Raw genomic sequence first — 17,222 nt, 5'->3', positions numbered from 1 at the left:
ATAGATAAGTAAATATCTTGAATAGTTGAATATTTTTCTCTTACAGGGATATTGTCTCTTACATTCATAATTTCAGGTAAATAGAAAATCTTTCAGGAGAGGTATTTTAATAAGATTGGTCACAGAAAAAAAGTTGATAACTTCGAATATGATTTATTTGTTTTAATGTGCAGCAAAAAATAGACTTAAAGAACTGTCTTAATACCATACAGTAATCTGCCCCATTAGTTTCAGAAAGGCATCTCATGTCTTCTTAAATTCATGAACGTCTAGCATGAAAGAAGCTTCGAAGTTTAGAGCGAAATACGTTGTAGAAATAAACAAAAATATGTCATACAGCACTTACTGTTATATTCAGCAGAGAAATTAGATTTTTGTGTTGTTTTGTTTACTAATAAGACTTCGTTTTTAACTACCACTTGCATTGGGAGTATTACTTCGATCACATTTGTAAACATGATAACGTCACCAGTAGTAAATGCTCCGACATCGGTATTGAATACGGTTGATCAAAGATCATCTCACACGATCTAAAGTTCGTGCATTTTGATAGAAAGCGGAAAGTTCAGGCAGGAAACCCATTATTTTATTTATTTATTTTTGAAAATGACGAATCAATTTTAAGACAGCCACTGATGTACTTTATTTATAGTCCAGTGATTATCTTCCTAACATATGTTTATCTGTTTATAATAATATGGTTGACTATATGAAGGACATATCTAAAAAAAACTCGCAATTATCAGTAGAGATACCTCTTTTCTAAACACCTTTCAGCATAACTATTTACAACAATCTTCAAAGGTGTGATATTATCTATTTTGCTCCAATGTTCTTAAATGGACACGTTAGAGTTACTGAAGAGTGTCATCTCCTGGGCAATATCATCCTATTGATTATCGTGATGCTAAAGTCTTTGTTAAGACTGGTTGAATGAGGATTTAATTAAGTGAAGATAATCACATTCGATTAACATTATCTCCTATCATTTTATCAGCAAGCATGTTTCCATGTTGTGAGATTGGTATAGTTACCCTACAGAATACAGTTCTTAAATTCTCGTAGTTCAATTTGAACTACATACAGTAAGGTTAAATTGGTGATTAATGATTATTGGTGATTATCTTTTGATGGAAGATTAAATTAAATTCATCGCCCTGCCACTTCTATTTAGTTATAGAAGGACTGAAGTGGTTTGAAATAAACAAATTTAAAAATAACTACAATTAAAAACGATAAAAAAATCTCTAACACGCCTAAGGTACAAATGTACGATATTTCGTGAATGGGAGTCACATAAAAATGGCTTTCTCTGTAAAACAAGTTAAAATATTAGTAATATAAAGAAACTCTTTTAATATCGTTTGATCAAAATCTGGTTAAAAATGTTCTGTGAAAAACAAGATAAGAATTTACAAAAATAAACCTTCATTACTAATTTTATATAGAAATGTTTCAAGTTTAATTTAAATGTATAAATTTTATATTAATTTAATAATAAGAAAAACTTTTTCATTATTTTTTTTTCTAAAAATTATTATTTTTATGGATGTTTTAAATTTAATACATAAAATAATTTTTAAATTAAAAAATCTTAGCATTCAAAATTGAAATCTGCAGGAGCACAATTGAAGTAAGCACCCACAAGACTGTGAAGAAGTGCAGTGAAACGACATGTACAGGGGTAACCGGTGTGGCAACTCTCCAGTAGACTGACTGCTGTTCATGTTTTGTATTTGTAAATTTTCTCTAAGCGCAGATGGAAGACATACGTTTCATAACTTATTAAACGTATAATTTTAAATGGTAAAAATTCATGACCGACAAAGATTGCTGAACTAGTGACGCAACCCACCCGTGAGACGATGTTATTCATGCTCTACAAAGTTCGTGGTGTACAATCTAGCAATGGAAGCATGAATTTAAGTGTATGGGACATTTTCAATGTCATACTTCAAACTCAATTGATTCATTCACTCAATATGCCGATAACATATATTTGCGTGTACATGTGAACTTCATATCACTCACCACCATTAATCATATATTCTTATCTTTCATTCGGAGAGAGAGAAAATGAGGAAAATAGAAAAAGAGAGAGATTACCAGTTCAGCCAAGGTCAAATTTTCGAAACAGTTCTGTATCTAGCCGATAATATAATTATTGATGATTTCTTTATAAATAGAGACTGAATTCCATGAAGACCATAGTTATATTAAACAATTCTTTCTTATCGTGAGAAATGACTGAATTAATCATAAATTAAAAAAAACAACTGCATAAAAATATTTCATGTCTTCTGATATTTGCAATTACTCACCATAGGTTTCAAAGCCGTTTAGTTTAACATTGAAGAAAATATTGTCACATATTCAGAGATTAAAGCTCTGAATTTTCATAAGCGATCAATATTTGGCCAGGGTACAAGCGGGAACATTATCCATTACCATTTACCATCGACATTTGGGGTTTAGAAACAACACTACCGATTTAATCTAAATAAAACAAATGTCTAGTACGCTATCCATCCATCTGTTGAGCATGTTTATATGGTAAAGTAATGCACATGATTGTTCCTGCATGAACTGTAAACATAAGGGATTGTCAATTATTTAACAGAGTCTAATACAGTGATATGTTCTACGTTAATCAACCTTAGAGTGCATTGGAGCTTTCATGACGACATCTGCTGGTAATTTAGTTTCTCATAACGATTGCTCTGTTACTATGGTTACTAGAAGTCGTATATGTAATTTTTGCCAGTATATTTATTACATAATTTTCAAGTGTTTCTGAATGCAATGTACAATTTATTCCTCTTGTAGATTACTAAATTCAAGCGATGATTCGAATATGCATCGCATACAGAAAACTGCTCAAGATTATCTAATAACTATTGCAAAAATGATGCAGATGCATTTATCTCGAGTAACTATGGCAACGAAGTAGCTCTAGAAGCGTGCTAGATTTCCGTAAGCACTATCTTCATTGCATTTCTATAATAGATCGACCTTGTCAACGAACTGATAAACTCTTAATGCAATGTATGGGGCACGGTATATTCAGCTAAAGAAAATATTTTGTTCGTACCGCTACATTTTGTGTTATGGAACAAATTCCATGTCTGAATTTCCATTTCAGCCAAGGTTAAATTTGTGCTACGTTATCTGTGACTCAAGTCAGGCATAAAGATCAAGAATATACAAGTCAAACTCTTCTACATTCTGGAAAAAAAAAGTATAATTGTTTGGAAGCATTTGAAAAAAAAAAAGGCATAAACATTACAAAAAATTTGTCCAGTCAAGTGAAGCCATTTATATGATTATGCTATCTTAATAAAAATGGAAACGACTTTTAAAAGAAATAAAATGCTAGACAAATACACACACGTGTATAGGAAGTAATACGATGCACATAATAATGTCAATCAATGCGCATCTGATTACTCCTTAGATCATTACTCTCTCTCCTTTGTCTGATTATCTACAGATGAACAAGTACACGTGATGACTGCTCATTGAACCTTACAGTGCTGAAGCCCGAATCTACCAAAGAAAGGGAATTGCACAAGTCTTTTACATAATATCCTGGAATCCTGCGAGAATTATAACTAAAGGTTGTTCAGAGCTCTACGTTATCATTCGAAAAGAGCAAGCTATATCCTCTGATGCAATATTTCCTTTCTCTCTGATAAAACTTTCTTTTGAGGGAAATCTTCGCTCTGACCTGCTTAACATAGCGGATACTATTTTCACTCTCCATTCCAGAGATTTCTTGGTTCTAATTCAACCGTCGGCATAGATATTTGTGAATGTCTTTAAGTGATTTATATACTTTATTGCTCGGTGTAAACCATCCTACTTATTGAAAGCCTGAAAATTGTATCATGTTTAATCACTAGAACTGAGTTTGAAGATTATCCAAAGCACACCCGCTAACTTATAAATAAGTTTGTGCAAATCACAGTTTTTCTTTTTTGGTGGATCCGCATAAAGTCCACGAATATAGAGTAAGGAGGGATATAAATAATTCTTTTCTATTTAAACGAACAAAAATTGTTTCCTAATGGAGCAATGATAAAAAATCTTAGCAGAAAATTCTAGAATCTTTTAGGCCTAGAATCGTTAAGATTTTTTCAAGAGAGAACTTCAGTAGCACAGTCGATATCGACGATACCTTCTTAAGAAGAAAGACCTGAGCATGGATACTTTTTTAGAAGGCGAAGAACCTTTATATATATATATATATATCACTACATACCAGAATCAGACAAACCTACCAAGGGAATACACGCTCTTTATCCTCAGAAATATCTATATTAAATTTTGTTTGCGAAAGCCAAGCATACACGTCAGCTAATGGGTCCTAAAGAACTGTAGACACCGTTGATGAATGAATGCTATGCTAATAACAGCATACCGAATGTTCTACAACACTAAGAGCAGACCAAATATTGTCCTACAGGATGCTAAAATATGGAATTCTATATGATCATCATATTTTAAGATACTAACGTTTTATCATCTAAAGAGGGCTATACTTCCCATAGCAAAAATAAATGAATATCCCGACCACCACACGGGAAAGGTGAAAATGTCCTAAAGTCCTAAAAAGGACTGGGAGATGGACTGAGTCCTTAACTCTTTATCCCGTCATCTTAATGAAGAAAATCTGTGTGGATGCGATGTTATTGAGCTAAAAGCTCCAGTCATGGTTGGGTAACGGCAATAGCCGAGCCTCAGTTATAACTTCATTGGCTACAGCATTGCCATTTGTTACCCTGGAAGTTATCGACATACATCCTTGCACATGAAAATGTAAATAAATATAAATCAATACATAAATAAATATCTAATTTATAATTTGGTGTAATAAATCAGTTGTAACTTAAGGTAACTTAGAAAATATTGAAAATTTTTGCAAAATATTTAGTTTATTGTTTTTATTTTTTAAGTATAAATAGTTTATAAAAATAAATATAATAATATAAAAACATAATTTTAAAATTAAAAAACAAACAAACCGAAATGCTATTACTTTGAGGTGCTTTATTATTTTTTTCCCAGAGCTAAGATAATCATTGTAGTGGCTAAGATAATCATTGTAGAGATAAAGGAAATTAGGTTGTTTCATCTAACAAAACCGAACAGAAGAATACACACAATTTCCATGTACATTACACTGGCTTCGTATCCTTAAATGCTTCGGCTGTAATTCCAAACAATAATGAAAACTTTTTTTGTCTCAGATCATATGATTCAAATGATGAGTTTAAATAACCAATGATTTTTTTTTTTTTTTTTGGGAAGATGGACCGAGTCCTTGACTCTTTATATCTTCATTTGATTGAAGAAAATCTCTGTGGATGGGATGTTATTGAGCTAAAAGCTCTAGTCATGGCTGGGTAACGGCAATAATACCTCAGTTAAAACTTCATTGGCTACAGCATTGCCATCCATTACCCTCCACGGGTATGGAGGGATGTAACATCATCTCCCGATAACCAATGATCTGTTGATGTATCCTTATTTCTATATTGGAAATTAGAAAACGTTTTTGGTTTGATATAATTTATATCTTTTTTACAAAAATACTGCAGTATTTTAAATATTTTTTTCACTTGCTTATTTTTCATTTTATTATTTCTATTTATATAAATAAATAGATTGATATTTTAATAAATCTCATTTTCTAAACTCAAACTGATTTTCCTCAAAAATGTTAATTAAATTTTAAACATTTTTAACAGAGTGAATTAGAGAAAGAATTTCCACGTGTTAGTAGTCAGGTGCCTCTATCGCCTAAAGCAGATGATGACGATAGAGGGAGCTATCAGTACTCTGAAGGTGATGCTACAGAAAGAGGCAACTGGACTGGAAGATTTGACTTTCTTCTGTCTTTGCTTGGCTATTCTGTAGGTCTTGGGAATGTATGGCGGTTCCCGTATTTGTGTTATAGCAATGGAGGAGGTGAGATTAAAGATTTGATATCCTATAAAATTTAAAATTTTCTTAATTTATTTCCTAAAAAAAAAATAAAATTATAAATTTTAAAATTAAAATCATACGTTTGATTTAATATTTCCCTTTATTTAGAATATTATTGGTTTGTTTACTTCAACACTTAACAAATTTTTAAATAAATAAACTATATATAAATATATTTCTATTATTCAATAGGTGCTTTTTTAATTCCATTTCTCTGCATGATGTTGCTGGCAGGCCTGCCTCTGATGTTTATGGAATTATCATTTGGGCAATATGCTAGTTTAGGTCCTATAGCTATTTTTGAAAGATTTTGTCCTCTGTTTTCAGGTAAGTCTCATTTCCAAACATAAATAAAAATACGAATTTAGTTGCATTCATCTGTTTCCTAATTAGAAATATAAAGTTCGATGTGAAAAAGCTTTATTTCTTTATGTTTTATTTTGCTTATTCATTAGGAAAATTCCCTAACTAGCCGCTTCGTTTGCCACCATATAACGAATAATGAAGAGAGATAATGGAAATAGATAAAAGACAACCATAACTTTGTTTACAACACACACTTCTTTGTACACAGTTAACCAATATACACTGGCCAAAGTAACATAAATTAAATTTCTTTCCCATTCTTGAATCATGATACAAGGTTTATAGTTGCCATCAAACCACGCCATTTTACCGAGCATCATCCCATCTGCCTTTATTTAAAATTATTATTATTATTATTATTATTATTATTATTATTATTATTATTATTTCTCACCTCCAGGAAGTCCAAAGACTCATCGAAGGAGGGCACCTACTCTACAACTCGGTTTCCAACACTCACAATCCACCAACTGACCGCAACTACACCAACGCCATCTACCGCCGACCACTACCACTAGTATTTCCATATAATATAATAATATAAATTTACAAAAAAATAATTTAAAGTTTAAAGATAAATTAGCTACTTTATTTTTAAACTCTTTAAGTATTTTTAAATTAAAAGTGAATTACAAGTCATTGTAAATTTTTTTATATAAACTGTAAATAAAATAAAATAATGACGTTTGAACTTTCATATCCGATATATATCCTATATACAACAATTATTAGTATATTGAAAGAACCAAATATTCTTTCTCCGTATTATCCCTTTGTGTTAGCCTGATTGTCAGTGTATAACAGCTGATTGTTAGTGTATCCCGTGTTGATTAGTGAACATCGTGAACAGTGATATTTCTCTCAATCACTTGCTGTGTGGTCACATCAATGCATTATAGGTTTGTAACATTTCGTGATAGATCTACATAAAATGTTATTTTGTTACCATATGATATAATCATTGTGTTTTAACAGCATTATATATTACGATCATCCCATATGCCTCTATTTGTTATATGAAAAATATAAATAATTCTGACTCCCTCTGGTAATGTGTTTCTTAGACTACTCTAAAGGTTTTGACTGTGTTGAGCATATAAAACTGTGGTAAGTAATGAAAAGAATGGGTTTTCCTCAACACACTAACAGGTTGATAGCCAACTTGTATAAGGAGCAAGAAGCCACGGTAAAAACAGGTGTTGGATTGACTGACTGGCTTCAAGTTGGAAAAGGAGTCAGGCAAGGCTGTTTCTTTCTCCTCACTTATTTCGTATATATGCGGAGGACATCATGCGTGAAGCATTAGATGAGCTCAGGACAGGAATTAAGATAGGAGGTAGATTGATCAGTAATCTGAGGTATGCTGATGATACAGTACTACTCCTTTGTAATAACATGGAAGAACTAGGACTAATTCTTGACAAAGTTAACAAGATAAGTAATAACAGAGGACTTCAACTCAATTCTAGCAAGATAAAGATCATGGCTCTCAAGGGAAAAACAAACAGAGAAGCTCTTGAGAAACAAATGTATCTTAATGGAGAAAGAATTGAGGAAGTCAACAAGTTTGAGTACCTGGGATCCATTATTAATGTGAAAAATTGCTGTTCAGAAGATGTCAGAAGAAGGTTAGGAATGGCTAAAACAACAGTCAGAGACCTGTCTAAAATCTGGAAGGATGGACCAATCTCCACGGGAACAAAGTTGAGGATTTTGGATGCAGTTGTTCTTCCAACAGGGACTTATGAATGTGAGACTTAGAACCTAAAGAAGTCAGATAAGAAACGGATATCTGCTTTTGAGATGTGGTGTTACAGAAGGCTGTTGAGGATATCATATCCTGAAAGGCGTACACATGAATGGGTGTTAGAAAAGATCAGTAGAACTTTAAGGCTCCTTAAGGATATTGACAAAAGAAAGTTTAAATATGTTGTACACATTGAAAGGATGAAAGGGGGACTTCTCAGAATAGTAATAGAAGGTAAAGTTCCTGGAAAAAGAGGCAGGGGTAGACCATTAATCAGATGGATGGATGGCGTGTGTGGAGTGACTGATCTTCAGAGAGTTGAAGTCTCCAGAAAAGCAAGCAACAGGACTACATGGCGAGGCCTGGTGAGACCCATCACCGAGCATCGAAGTGACCATACGGCATCTGTGGATGCCCATTGAACATAGATATATTACGAAATTCGTTCAACTTTATATTAATTTCCTAAAGCACCTCTTCTGGTCCTTTTGTTAGCACTGTGAGCAAAGGATTTTTTAAATCAATTTTACGTTGTCATTTATTTGTAATTTTTACCTACTCCAGAGATTCTACTCTAGAGACCAAATGGAACAGTTTCAAGCCACGTCTCATAGCTAGTTTTAAGAGGGGAGTTGGTCTCCCACTGAGCAATGAAATTCACCTCCCACCTAAAGACAATCTCAAACGTTCATGAGGGTTTATAACCGGCAACCACCGCATGTATTTCAGAATACTGTATTTCAGATTTAGAAATACGGAAACTTGATATGTAATAATGTGAAGAGGAATAAATTCCTCAAAGATTTCATGCATCAAAAATGTCTAGATGTTTGTGATTTCCACATTAAATACTCCACAATTTGTTTGCTCTTACTTCCAACAAACAGAGGAAAGTTCCCAAGATACACTGAATCTACGCAAAGAACTTTCCATTACTATTCATTCAAATGTATGATGCAGTGATGTCGCCGCCCTGATATAGAACTGCAATCATCGTAATCATCATGAAATGTTGCAGCCAATCCTCAGCTGCAGCCAATTCTTCCTCAGCTTCCTATACAAATAAATAACATTAGTTTCTGATGGCATAACTCGTTTACAATGAAGGATGTACTGTCCCTGATAAAAGTGTAGGGCTACATCGAAAGAAAGAGAGACATCCCCTTAATCATCACTATTTGAGATGATTTATACTTAAAAAATAAATAAATAAAGCAATTGTATAATAGTTCATCCAAGCAACAAGCCTTATCATGAGCATCAAGCAAGTTACTCAAACAAAATCATCATCATGGAGGATGTGCGTGTCGTCTATAATGAGTGGATATGCTGTCCCTAAACTTTTATCAGGGGCAGTACATCCCTCATTGTAAACGAGTGGTGCCATCAGAAACTAATGTTATTTATTTTCATAGGAATCTGGGAAAGAATTGGCTGCAGCTGAGGATCAACAAGTAGAAGAAGAAGAATGTGCTTCATTTTCCTTCAAAATGATGAACAACAAAAGAATAAATTCCTGATGAATGCTGAAATGCAAATAAAAATCATTGGTGAATGGAAAGAGGGAAAACAAATGACAAAAAAAGTCAGGAATAGGATAGCACGTAAGAAAGTAAAATAACTGCTAAACAGCACATTAGCTGACTTTTAGGGTAATTTTATAAGAAAGTTGATTCTAAAACTGTTTCATGTTCAACAATCTGAGAGTCATCATGTCCAAAATCATATAAAGGAAAAAAAACCTGTATAAAAGATGAAATGTTTAAATTATCATACACCGGTTTATTACATCCAATTACAAGAACAAGTAATTGTCGAAAAATCTCCAAAATAACGAATATTAGGTTACCTCTTAAGCGTTCTGATTATCAAGAAATTCTAAGTAATTTAAATTCCATGTAATTTAAAGTGTCTAAATTAGAAAAGTTTAAGAGTTATGTACATGGACAGACGAGATGATTCTAACCATCTATCGACAGATTTTCATATTTGGATAATTTACGATCATTTGTTCTTACGAACAATGGCTTTGACATTAGTATCTTCCACAGTAGAATACTATTCTTCAGTGTGGCATGACAGTGCTCACATCTTACTGACTGATGTACATTTCATCCAAGCCGTGGGATTTATCTTTCAAACATTAATATCAATACCAACTTACTGGCTTTCAATACTCAGTAGTATTGCTCCTCCTCCATTACAGTAATAAAAAGGGCTTTAGGAAAAGGCTTCTTGGAATCATCCTTACATCTAAACCTCTTCTGGCATAAACACATCACAACCATTGTCTCCTCAGCTTCTAAAAAACTAGGATTTATCTTTTGCTCAAGAAGTTACTTGACTCCTGAAGAGCTGTTAACCTTATAAAAATACTGCTCTCACATTTAAAGTGGGGGACCCTTAAGAGCTCCATCGAAATGGTTGACTTATCTTTAGCATAGACGTTTGGTGTCTGCGATATGTGTATTCTATAAATATTTCCATGGCAAAATTTCATCGGAAACAGCATCAATAATTCCTCTAGTCCGTTTGAACACGTGCTGCTGCCGCCCAACATCCCTTCACAATACACCTAGAAACCTACAGAACAAGTTTCTTTTACTCCTCGTTCATCCCTACTACTACTGCTGTATTGTGGAACAGTCTTCCATCAGACGTATTTCCCAAGGAATACAACATATAGGCTTTTAAACCAAATGTAAACAAGCTTCTCCTTTTCCAACCCACTACTAATACACGGTTCTAACGTATTATAGGCTGATTAACCAACCTTTTGTATATGGGCTCAATATAAAAAAAGTAACCTATGGAATAAAATTATTGAGAATAGCTTGCCCATACCCAAAGACATCTCCTACACAGCTACTCAGAGACTGAAATCTAGCCAACCTACCGGAGAACTCTGTGCGATGTTCCACTCTTCCTGATCCCACTTCCGTAGAAAATGGTTTTTGGCCTTCCAAAACATCTACATAGTCTACACTTAACTGGATCAGGACAGGACATAGAAGGGATAAACAGATGTTCCACAAATGAAAAAAAATGGACTGACTGCCTACTGTGATTGTGGTAATGTAACCCAGACAATTAACCCCTTAACGTACCAATTAAAACTCATATATATATATATATATATATAATTTATAATTAAAAAATAAAAAATTAATGAATATTATCCTGTTTAAATACATAGAAACAGTTCAAATGAATATGAAAGCACTTTTCCATATTAGACATTTTATTAAACAAACGGTATCTAAAAATAAAGCATTATATTTCGCTTTTTTAAAACTTTTTCAGAAAAATTTAGAAAAGCACATTTAAAATTTATTTTTCTTGCTTCCTTTTTAGGTCTAGGCTACGGCATGGTTATTGTTTCTGGAATAGTGATGCTTTATTATAACATGATCATTGCGTGGACAATCTTTTATATGTTTGCTTCCTGGAATCGCCGGTTGCCATGGGAACACTGCGATCCCGAATGGAGCACTTCAGGCAAGTTACTGAGCATCGAATGTCTTTAATAATGTAATTTCCAGTACTACTAATTTTCCAACTCTTTATTATTGTTCGGGGGCATATTATTCAGGAAATTTGATCAGTTACCGGAAGCTACAACACAATGGATCAAATTGAAACCTTCCTGATGTTACCTGAAACAGACGTGTCTGCACTCCATTAAGAGAGGATCTCATATTGATTTGTTCTTGATTCGTTTACGGTGTGGGATTGCTTGCTTGGGTTAGATAAATATTACGATGCTATTACTGAAAGAAATAGAATTTTTTTGCAAGAGAATATTACACGCATTTCGGTGTTATAGAAAAAAGTAATCGAAGAATCAATGAAACTGTGATTTAATTTCATTTTAAAAATTTGATTCCACCTATGTGATTTAGGAAATTAAATTTTTACCACCTTATTGCTAGTAATGCACTGAACATACGAGAATTACTCGATAAAATACAAACAATTTCTGTTTTATTTAGTACAAAAAAATGTCCCCTAAATTATATATAGTGTTATTATTATTTTTGTTGTTGTTGTTGTTATTGTTGTAATTTCAAATTAAAGTAATCCTTTGATATATTTTCGATTTATATATATACTCAGTTTGGTAGTGCTAGATATTACTGTTTAGATAATGAAAACTCTAGCCATGCGATTCATTCATCGAGTGCCAGTATTGTTTTTCAACCCGGGTCTGGCACAAGGGCTTACTAAACAAGCTGCCATCGTTTGGTCTATCTCAAGACCTCTGTAGATGGACTTCCAGCATTCTGTTTGGACGCACACTATATGTGGTGGTGAATAGCTCCTTATCCTCTCACCATTCACCTAATGCCGGGGTTCCTCAAGGTACTGTCCTATCACAACCCTCTTCCTACTATATATCAATGACCTGCTTCAGCTTACCTCCAACCCAATACACAGTTTTGCAGACGACAGCACATTGCACTCCTCCCTTTCTTTTGATCAACCTTACTCCACACAACTCACCTCAACCTACAGCACAGCAACCACCACTGCCCTCAATTCAGACCTCCAAGCCATCCTCCAACGGGGTTCAGATAGCCTAGTCAATTTCAATGCAAATAAAACCCAGTACTGTCTTATTTCTCACAAATAACCATTTTTTTTCCCGGTATTATTTTTGACAACACCCAAATTGCCAGACAATTTGAGATTTCTCTTTTGGGAATTACCCTGACACCAAACCTCTCCTGGCATGAACACATCACAACCATTGCATCCTCAGCTTCTAAAAAAGTAGATTTCTCTTTCACTCAAGACGTTACTTCACCTCTGACAGCTGTTAACCTTATACAAATCACAAATCAGCCCATCCATCGAATACTGCTCCCACATATGGGGTGGTCCCCCCCCCCCAAAAGCTCCCTCAAAATGCTCGAATCAATACAGAGGAGAGAAATCAGACTTATTGATGACCCATCTCTTACCAACTCACTCCTCCCACTTTCGCACAGACGATCGGTATCCGCACTATTTGTTTTTTACAAACATTTCCATGGAAAATGTTCATCTGAAATAGCATCAATAATTCCCCCACTTAGTACTAAGCTCGTTGGAACACGTGCAGCTGCTGCCGAACATCCCCACACAGTGCACCTTGAAACCCACAGAACATGTTTCTTCTCCTCCTCCTCCTCCTTCATTCCTGCAAATACTATACTGTGGAACAGTCTTCCCCTTGATGTTCCCTAAGGAATACAATATACAGTCATTCAAATCCAATGTGAACACCTCCTTTCCCAACCCATACACGGTACTAATGTACTATAGGTTGATCTACCAACCTCTCGTGTATGGACTCAACATAAAAAAAATTATAATAAGAACAAGATGCTTCAGCTTTTATAGCCATACGCTTACTTTTGAATAAAATCTACACTTTATTTGAGTCCCTTAGGATAAAGAGTACCCAACAGTACTTTAAATTGCTTTAAGATATGATATAATAAGTGACAATCTTGTTGGTAATAAGACAGACAGTTGGGATCAATATAAATAGAGTGCAACAAATTGTCCAAAATATGTGTATGTTCGTATTATTCGATGAATTTGAGCTCTGCCGATGGGATGAACAAGCTAGAACACATTCCTAAATGTACTTATCTAAATCTATGTTCAAATTCGAAAAAAATTATAAGGTGACTTAGCGTCCGATCTCATAACAGAGGAAGAAGAATTTTCTTCCTGATACTTGGCTATTTTTGTGTCCCCCCCCCCAATAACACAAACAAACAGGAAACCACACAGTGAACACATGTAGTTCACAGACGAATACATTGATCCCTTATCTTTGGTCGTTATTTCCAAACCACAACATGTCTAAATATCCTAATAGTCTTCAACCACGTGAGTTGTTTTCTGGATTGACTGGATTGAATTTTCTGAATTAAAAAATGCATTCAGAAGTAATGGAAAGTGTTAACAATATGGTTCACTGATAGGTTGTGGAGTTCGCCGATCCTGATCATTTATTATTATAAATCATCGTAAAAATTGTAATTATTTTTAAAGTGGAATCGATTTTATCATTAATTTAATTTTACTAAAACGACGATTAATTTATATTTATAAATCAAATCATCATTTTAATTTAAGCTTACATTTTTTTTCCAGCATGCTACTCCTATCGCGATGCCGAGGACTGTACCCAAAGGAACGGCACTTATTACAACCAAACATGTTTTAGCCATAACGAGTCTTTAGCACTTAATCTCAGCGTACTGGTCAAGGAAATGAGTAAAAAACCTCCAGCTGACGAATATTTTGTGTAAGTATCATTATCATTCTGTATGAAGACAGAATAACACAGTGTGCTTCCAAACTCTTACTAAAATGACTTGATTCACCTTTTTTATTATTTGGGAATGACTCTTGGGCTGCAAGCATGTGCTTATAACATTCAAAAGTTACGTTATCAATGACGTGTAAAACTTGCCTGGAGAAAGACTGGCCAAAATGACCACTTTTTCTATGCATCGTTGGATGCGTTGGTCTGGCTAGCATACATATTTCATTCCCATTGACAGTATACAAGATATACTGTAATCTGTTTGTCTTACATAGCAACAAAGGCGACATATGATGAAAGAAATCTGCATATTAGCAGGCGTCTTTTCTCAAAACAGGAGAGGGTGTCTTTCATGCTGTTCCAATTCTTTTTAGAATGGCCTTAGTTTAATCTCATTGTGTATTTAAATCGCTACAGTGTTGACGACATTATCAAAAAAAAAAAATCAGTTAACTTTTCCCCTTGAGATGATGACATTTTTTCTTATGCTGTTACCTTTGAATTAGTTCCCTTGTAACTTGATACAGTGAACTTACCTTTTATCTCCATGTAGAAAACATTTCCACAAGTCTTGAATTCTGTATGTCGTTTCTACTTTCTTAGATAATAGTTTTCTTAGATAATAGCACAAAGTAAAGTGTTCCTAGTAAGTATAAATTGTTAGTACAAAACTAATCCTTTAGGGTTTCTTTAAAGGATTCTCTCTTTCTCTCTCATCATGGAAAATTAAGTCAAGGGCCACCCACTTTTACTGTTAAATCTCTGTCCGACCAGTCGTCAGTCTAATGGGAAAAGTAACACTTTTGAATAAAAATAAAAAAATTAATAATAAAAATAAAAATTAAAGAAAAATGTTTCTGACAAAATTTAATAGAAGCTAGAAAATTAAAAAAAATTGTAATTAAATTGGACACCTTATATAATTATAAATAAGTCTACTATAATAAAACTCACGGAAACCTATGATGTTGAAGGGGAAGATTGAAGTAGAATCAATCGACCGTGAGATGCGGTGATTGATTCATTCAATCCAATACCCTTGGAGGGTAATGGATGGCAATGCTGTAAATAATGAAGCTGTAAATAATGATGTTGAAGGGAGTCGATCTAGATTGTTTCATTCAATCTAACAATACCCTTGGAGGGTAATGGATGGCAATGCTGTAGCCAATGAAGTTCTAACTGAGGCTCGGCTATTGCTGTTACCCTCCTGCCATGATCAGAGCTTTAATAGCTTAATAACACCTTATCCCTACACTGTCCTCTACAGATAACGGGGAATGTGAAAAGCATTTTTGCTTCGCCCCTTTAAGCCAGTCCTTATAAGGATATAAGGATGATGTTGAAGGGTGATGGAGGTCAATCCAATACCCTTGGAGGGTAATGGATGGCAATGCTGTAGCCAATGAAGTTTTAACTGAAGCTCCGCTATTGCTGTTACCCTCCTCCATGATCAGAGCTTTATTAGCTCAATAACACCTTATCCCTACACTGTCCTCTACAGATTACGGGGAAGATTAAAAGCATTCTTGCTTCGCCCCTTTAAGCCAGTCCTTATTATATTATAAGGATGATGCTGAAGAATGGGTAGAGAATACCTTGGAGGGTAATGGGCGGCAATGCTGTAGCCAATGAAGTTCTAACTGAGGCGCGGCTATTGCTGTTACCCTTCTGCCATGATCAGAGCTTTAATAGCTCAATAACACCTTATCCCAACACTGTCCTCTACAGATTACGGGGAAGATGAAAAGCATTTTTGCTTCGTCCCTTTAAGCCAGTCCTTATAAGACATGATGTTGAAGGCTTGCGGTAGAGTGAGGGTAACGAACGGCAATGCTGTAGCCAATGAAGTTTAACTGAGGCTGTTAAACTTCATTGTCTGTTGCTGTTATCCCCTGGGGCGCAGAGATTCGAGAGTTTGAGTTCACTCTCTTAAGGTTTTTGCCTTAAGGCAAAAATTTGAGTGTAGGTGAATGCTTTTCTTCGGAATATGAGCGGTTCTGATCGGTGGTGGGTGGAAGGCCATCACTGAGTGGAGCCAACGCTGAGATGGATGGTCTTTCGCTCACGATTGAGTGGCCTAGGGATCGTCCGAATTTTTAGAATTAAAACTTCATTGGCTACAGCATTGCCATATGTTACGGTAAAGCTGTAGCCAATGAAGTTTTAATTGAGGCTTGGCTATTGCCCGTTACCCAGCCATGACAAGAGCCTTTAGCTCAATAACACCTCATCCACACAGATTTTCTTCATTCAGATGACGGGATAAAGAGTCAGAGACTCAGTCCATCTCCCAGTTCTTTAAAGAACTTGATGATGCTGAAATTGTAGATATCATCATCTGATAAAGATTATTATTATTATTTGTCACCACCAGGGAGTCCAAAGATATAATGAATAATGAGTTAACGTAATATGTGAACAACTAATTAAAAGAAGCTACTGTATAAATAATGCATATTCGAGAGATAATAATGTTGGGTATCAGACAGTTGTCAAGTGACACTGGTCACGTGACTGTTGCTAGGAGATGGACTGATACAAAAAATCGCACAAATCCATCAGGTCTTATTTTTTGTTATATTTCATATTGGAAACACACTGATTACTCTTTACTTACTTTGTTAACTATTACCAAACTTCATTTGCTGTTTAATAAATACCATGTTATTAAATACATTATTTAATTACTTCTATACCTATTAATTTTTACAGATAGAAGCAATTATATTTATATTTTAAGAAAAGATATTTTGCCGGTTTTTTTATGTTTTTTTATTATAAAATGTCTAAATT

General features: G+C 34.3%; 1 protein-coding gene across 1 annotated transcript in view; it reads left to right on the top strand.

Moving 5' to 3' along the window:
* The window catches only part of LOC150104873 (sodium-dependent proline transporter-like), a 104,029-nt gene that overhangs the window by 54,712 nt on the left and 32,095 nt on the right, over window positions 1-17,222 (top strand). Inside the window, exons 2-5 of the mRNA XM_090396033.1 lie at window positions 5,751-5,970; window positions 6,181-6,315; window positions 11,456-11,599; window positions 14,252-14,405. Of these exons, the coding sequence (XP_090252159.1) occupies window positions 5,751-5,970; window positions 6,181-6,315; window positions 11,456-11,599; window positions 14,252-14,405 (653 nt within the window). The remainder of the gene's footprint in view (window positions 1-5,750; window positions 5,971-6,180; window positions 6,316-11,455; window positions 11,600-14,251; window positions 14,406-17,222) is intronic.

This window comes from Typopeltis vanoorti, chromosome 7 (assembly GCF_054136105.1).
Source record: "Typopeltis vanoorti isolate ZY-2024b chromosome 7, IOZ_Tvanoo_1.0, whole genome shotgun sequence".
Classification (NCBI taxonomy): domain Eukaryota; kingdom Metazoa; phylum Arthropoda; class Arachnida; order Uropygi; family Thelyphonidae; genus Typopeltis; species Typopeltis vanoorti.
The sequence above is the reverse complement of the archived record's forward strand: the minus strand, read 5'-3'. Positions and strand labels throughout refer to the sequence as shown.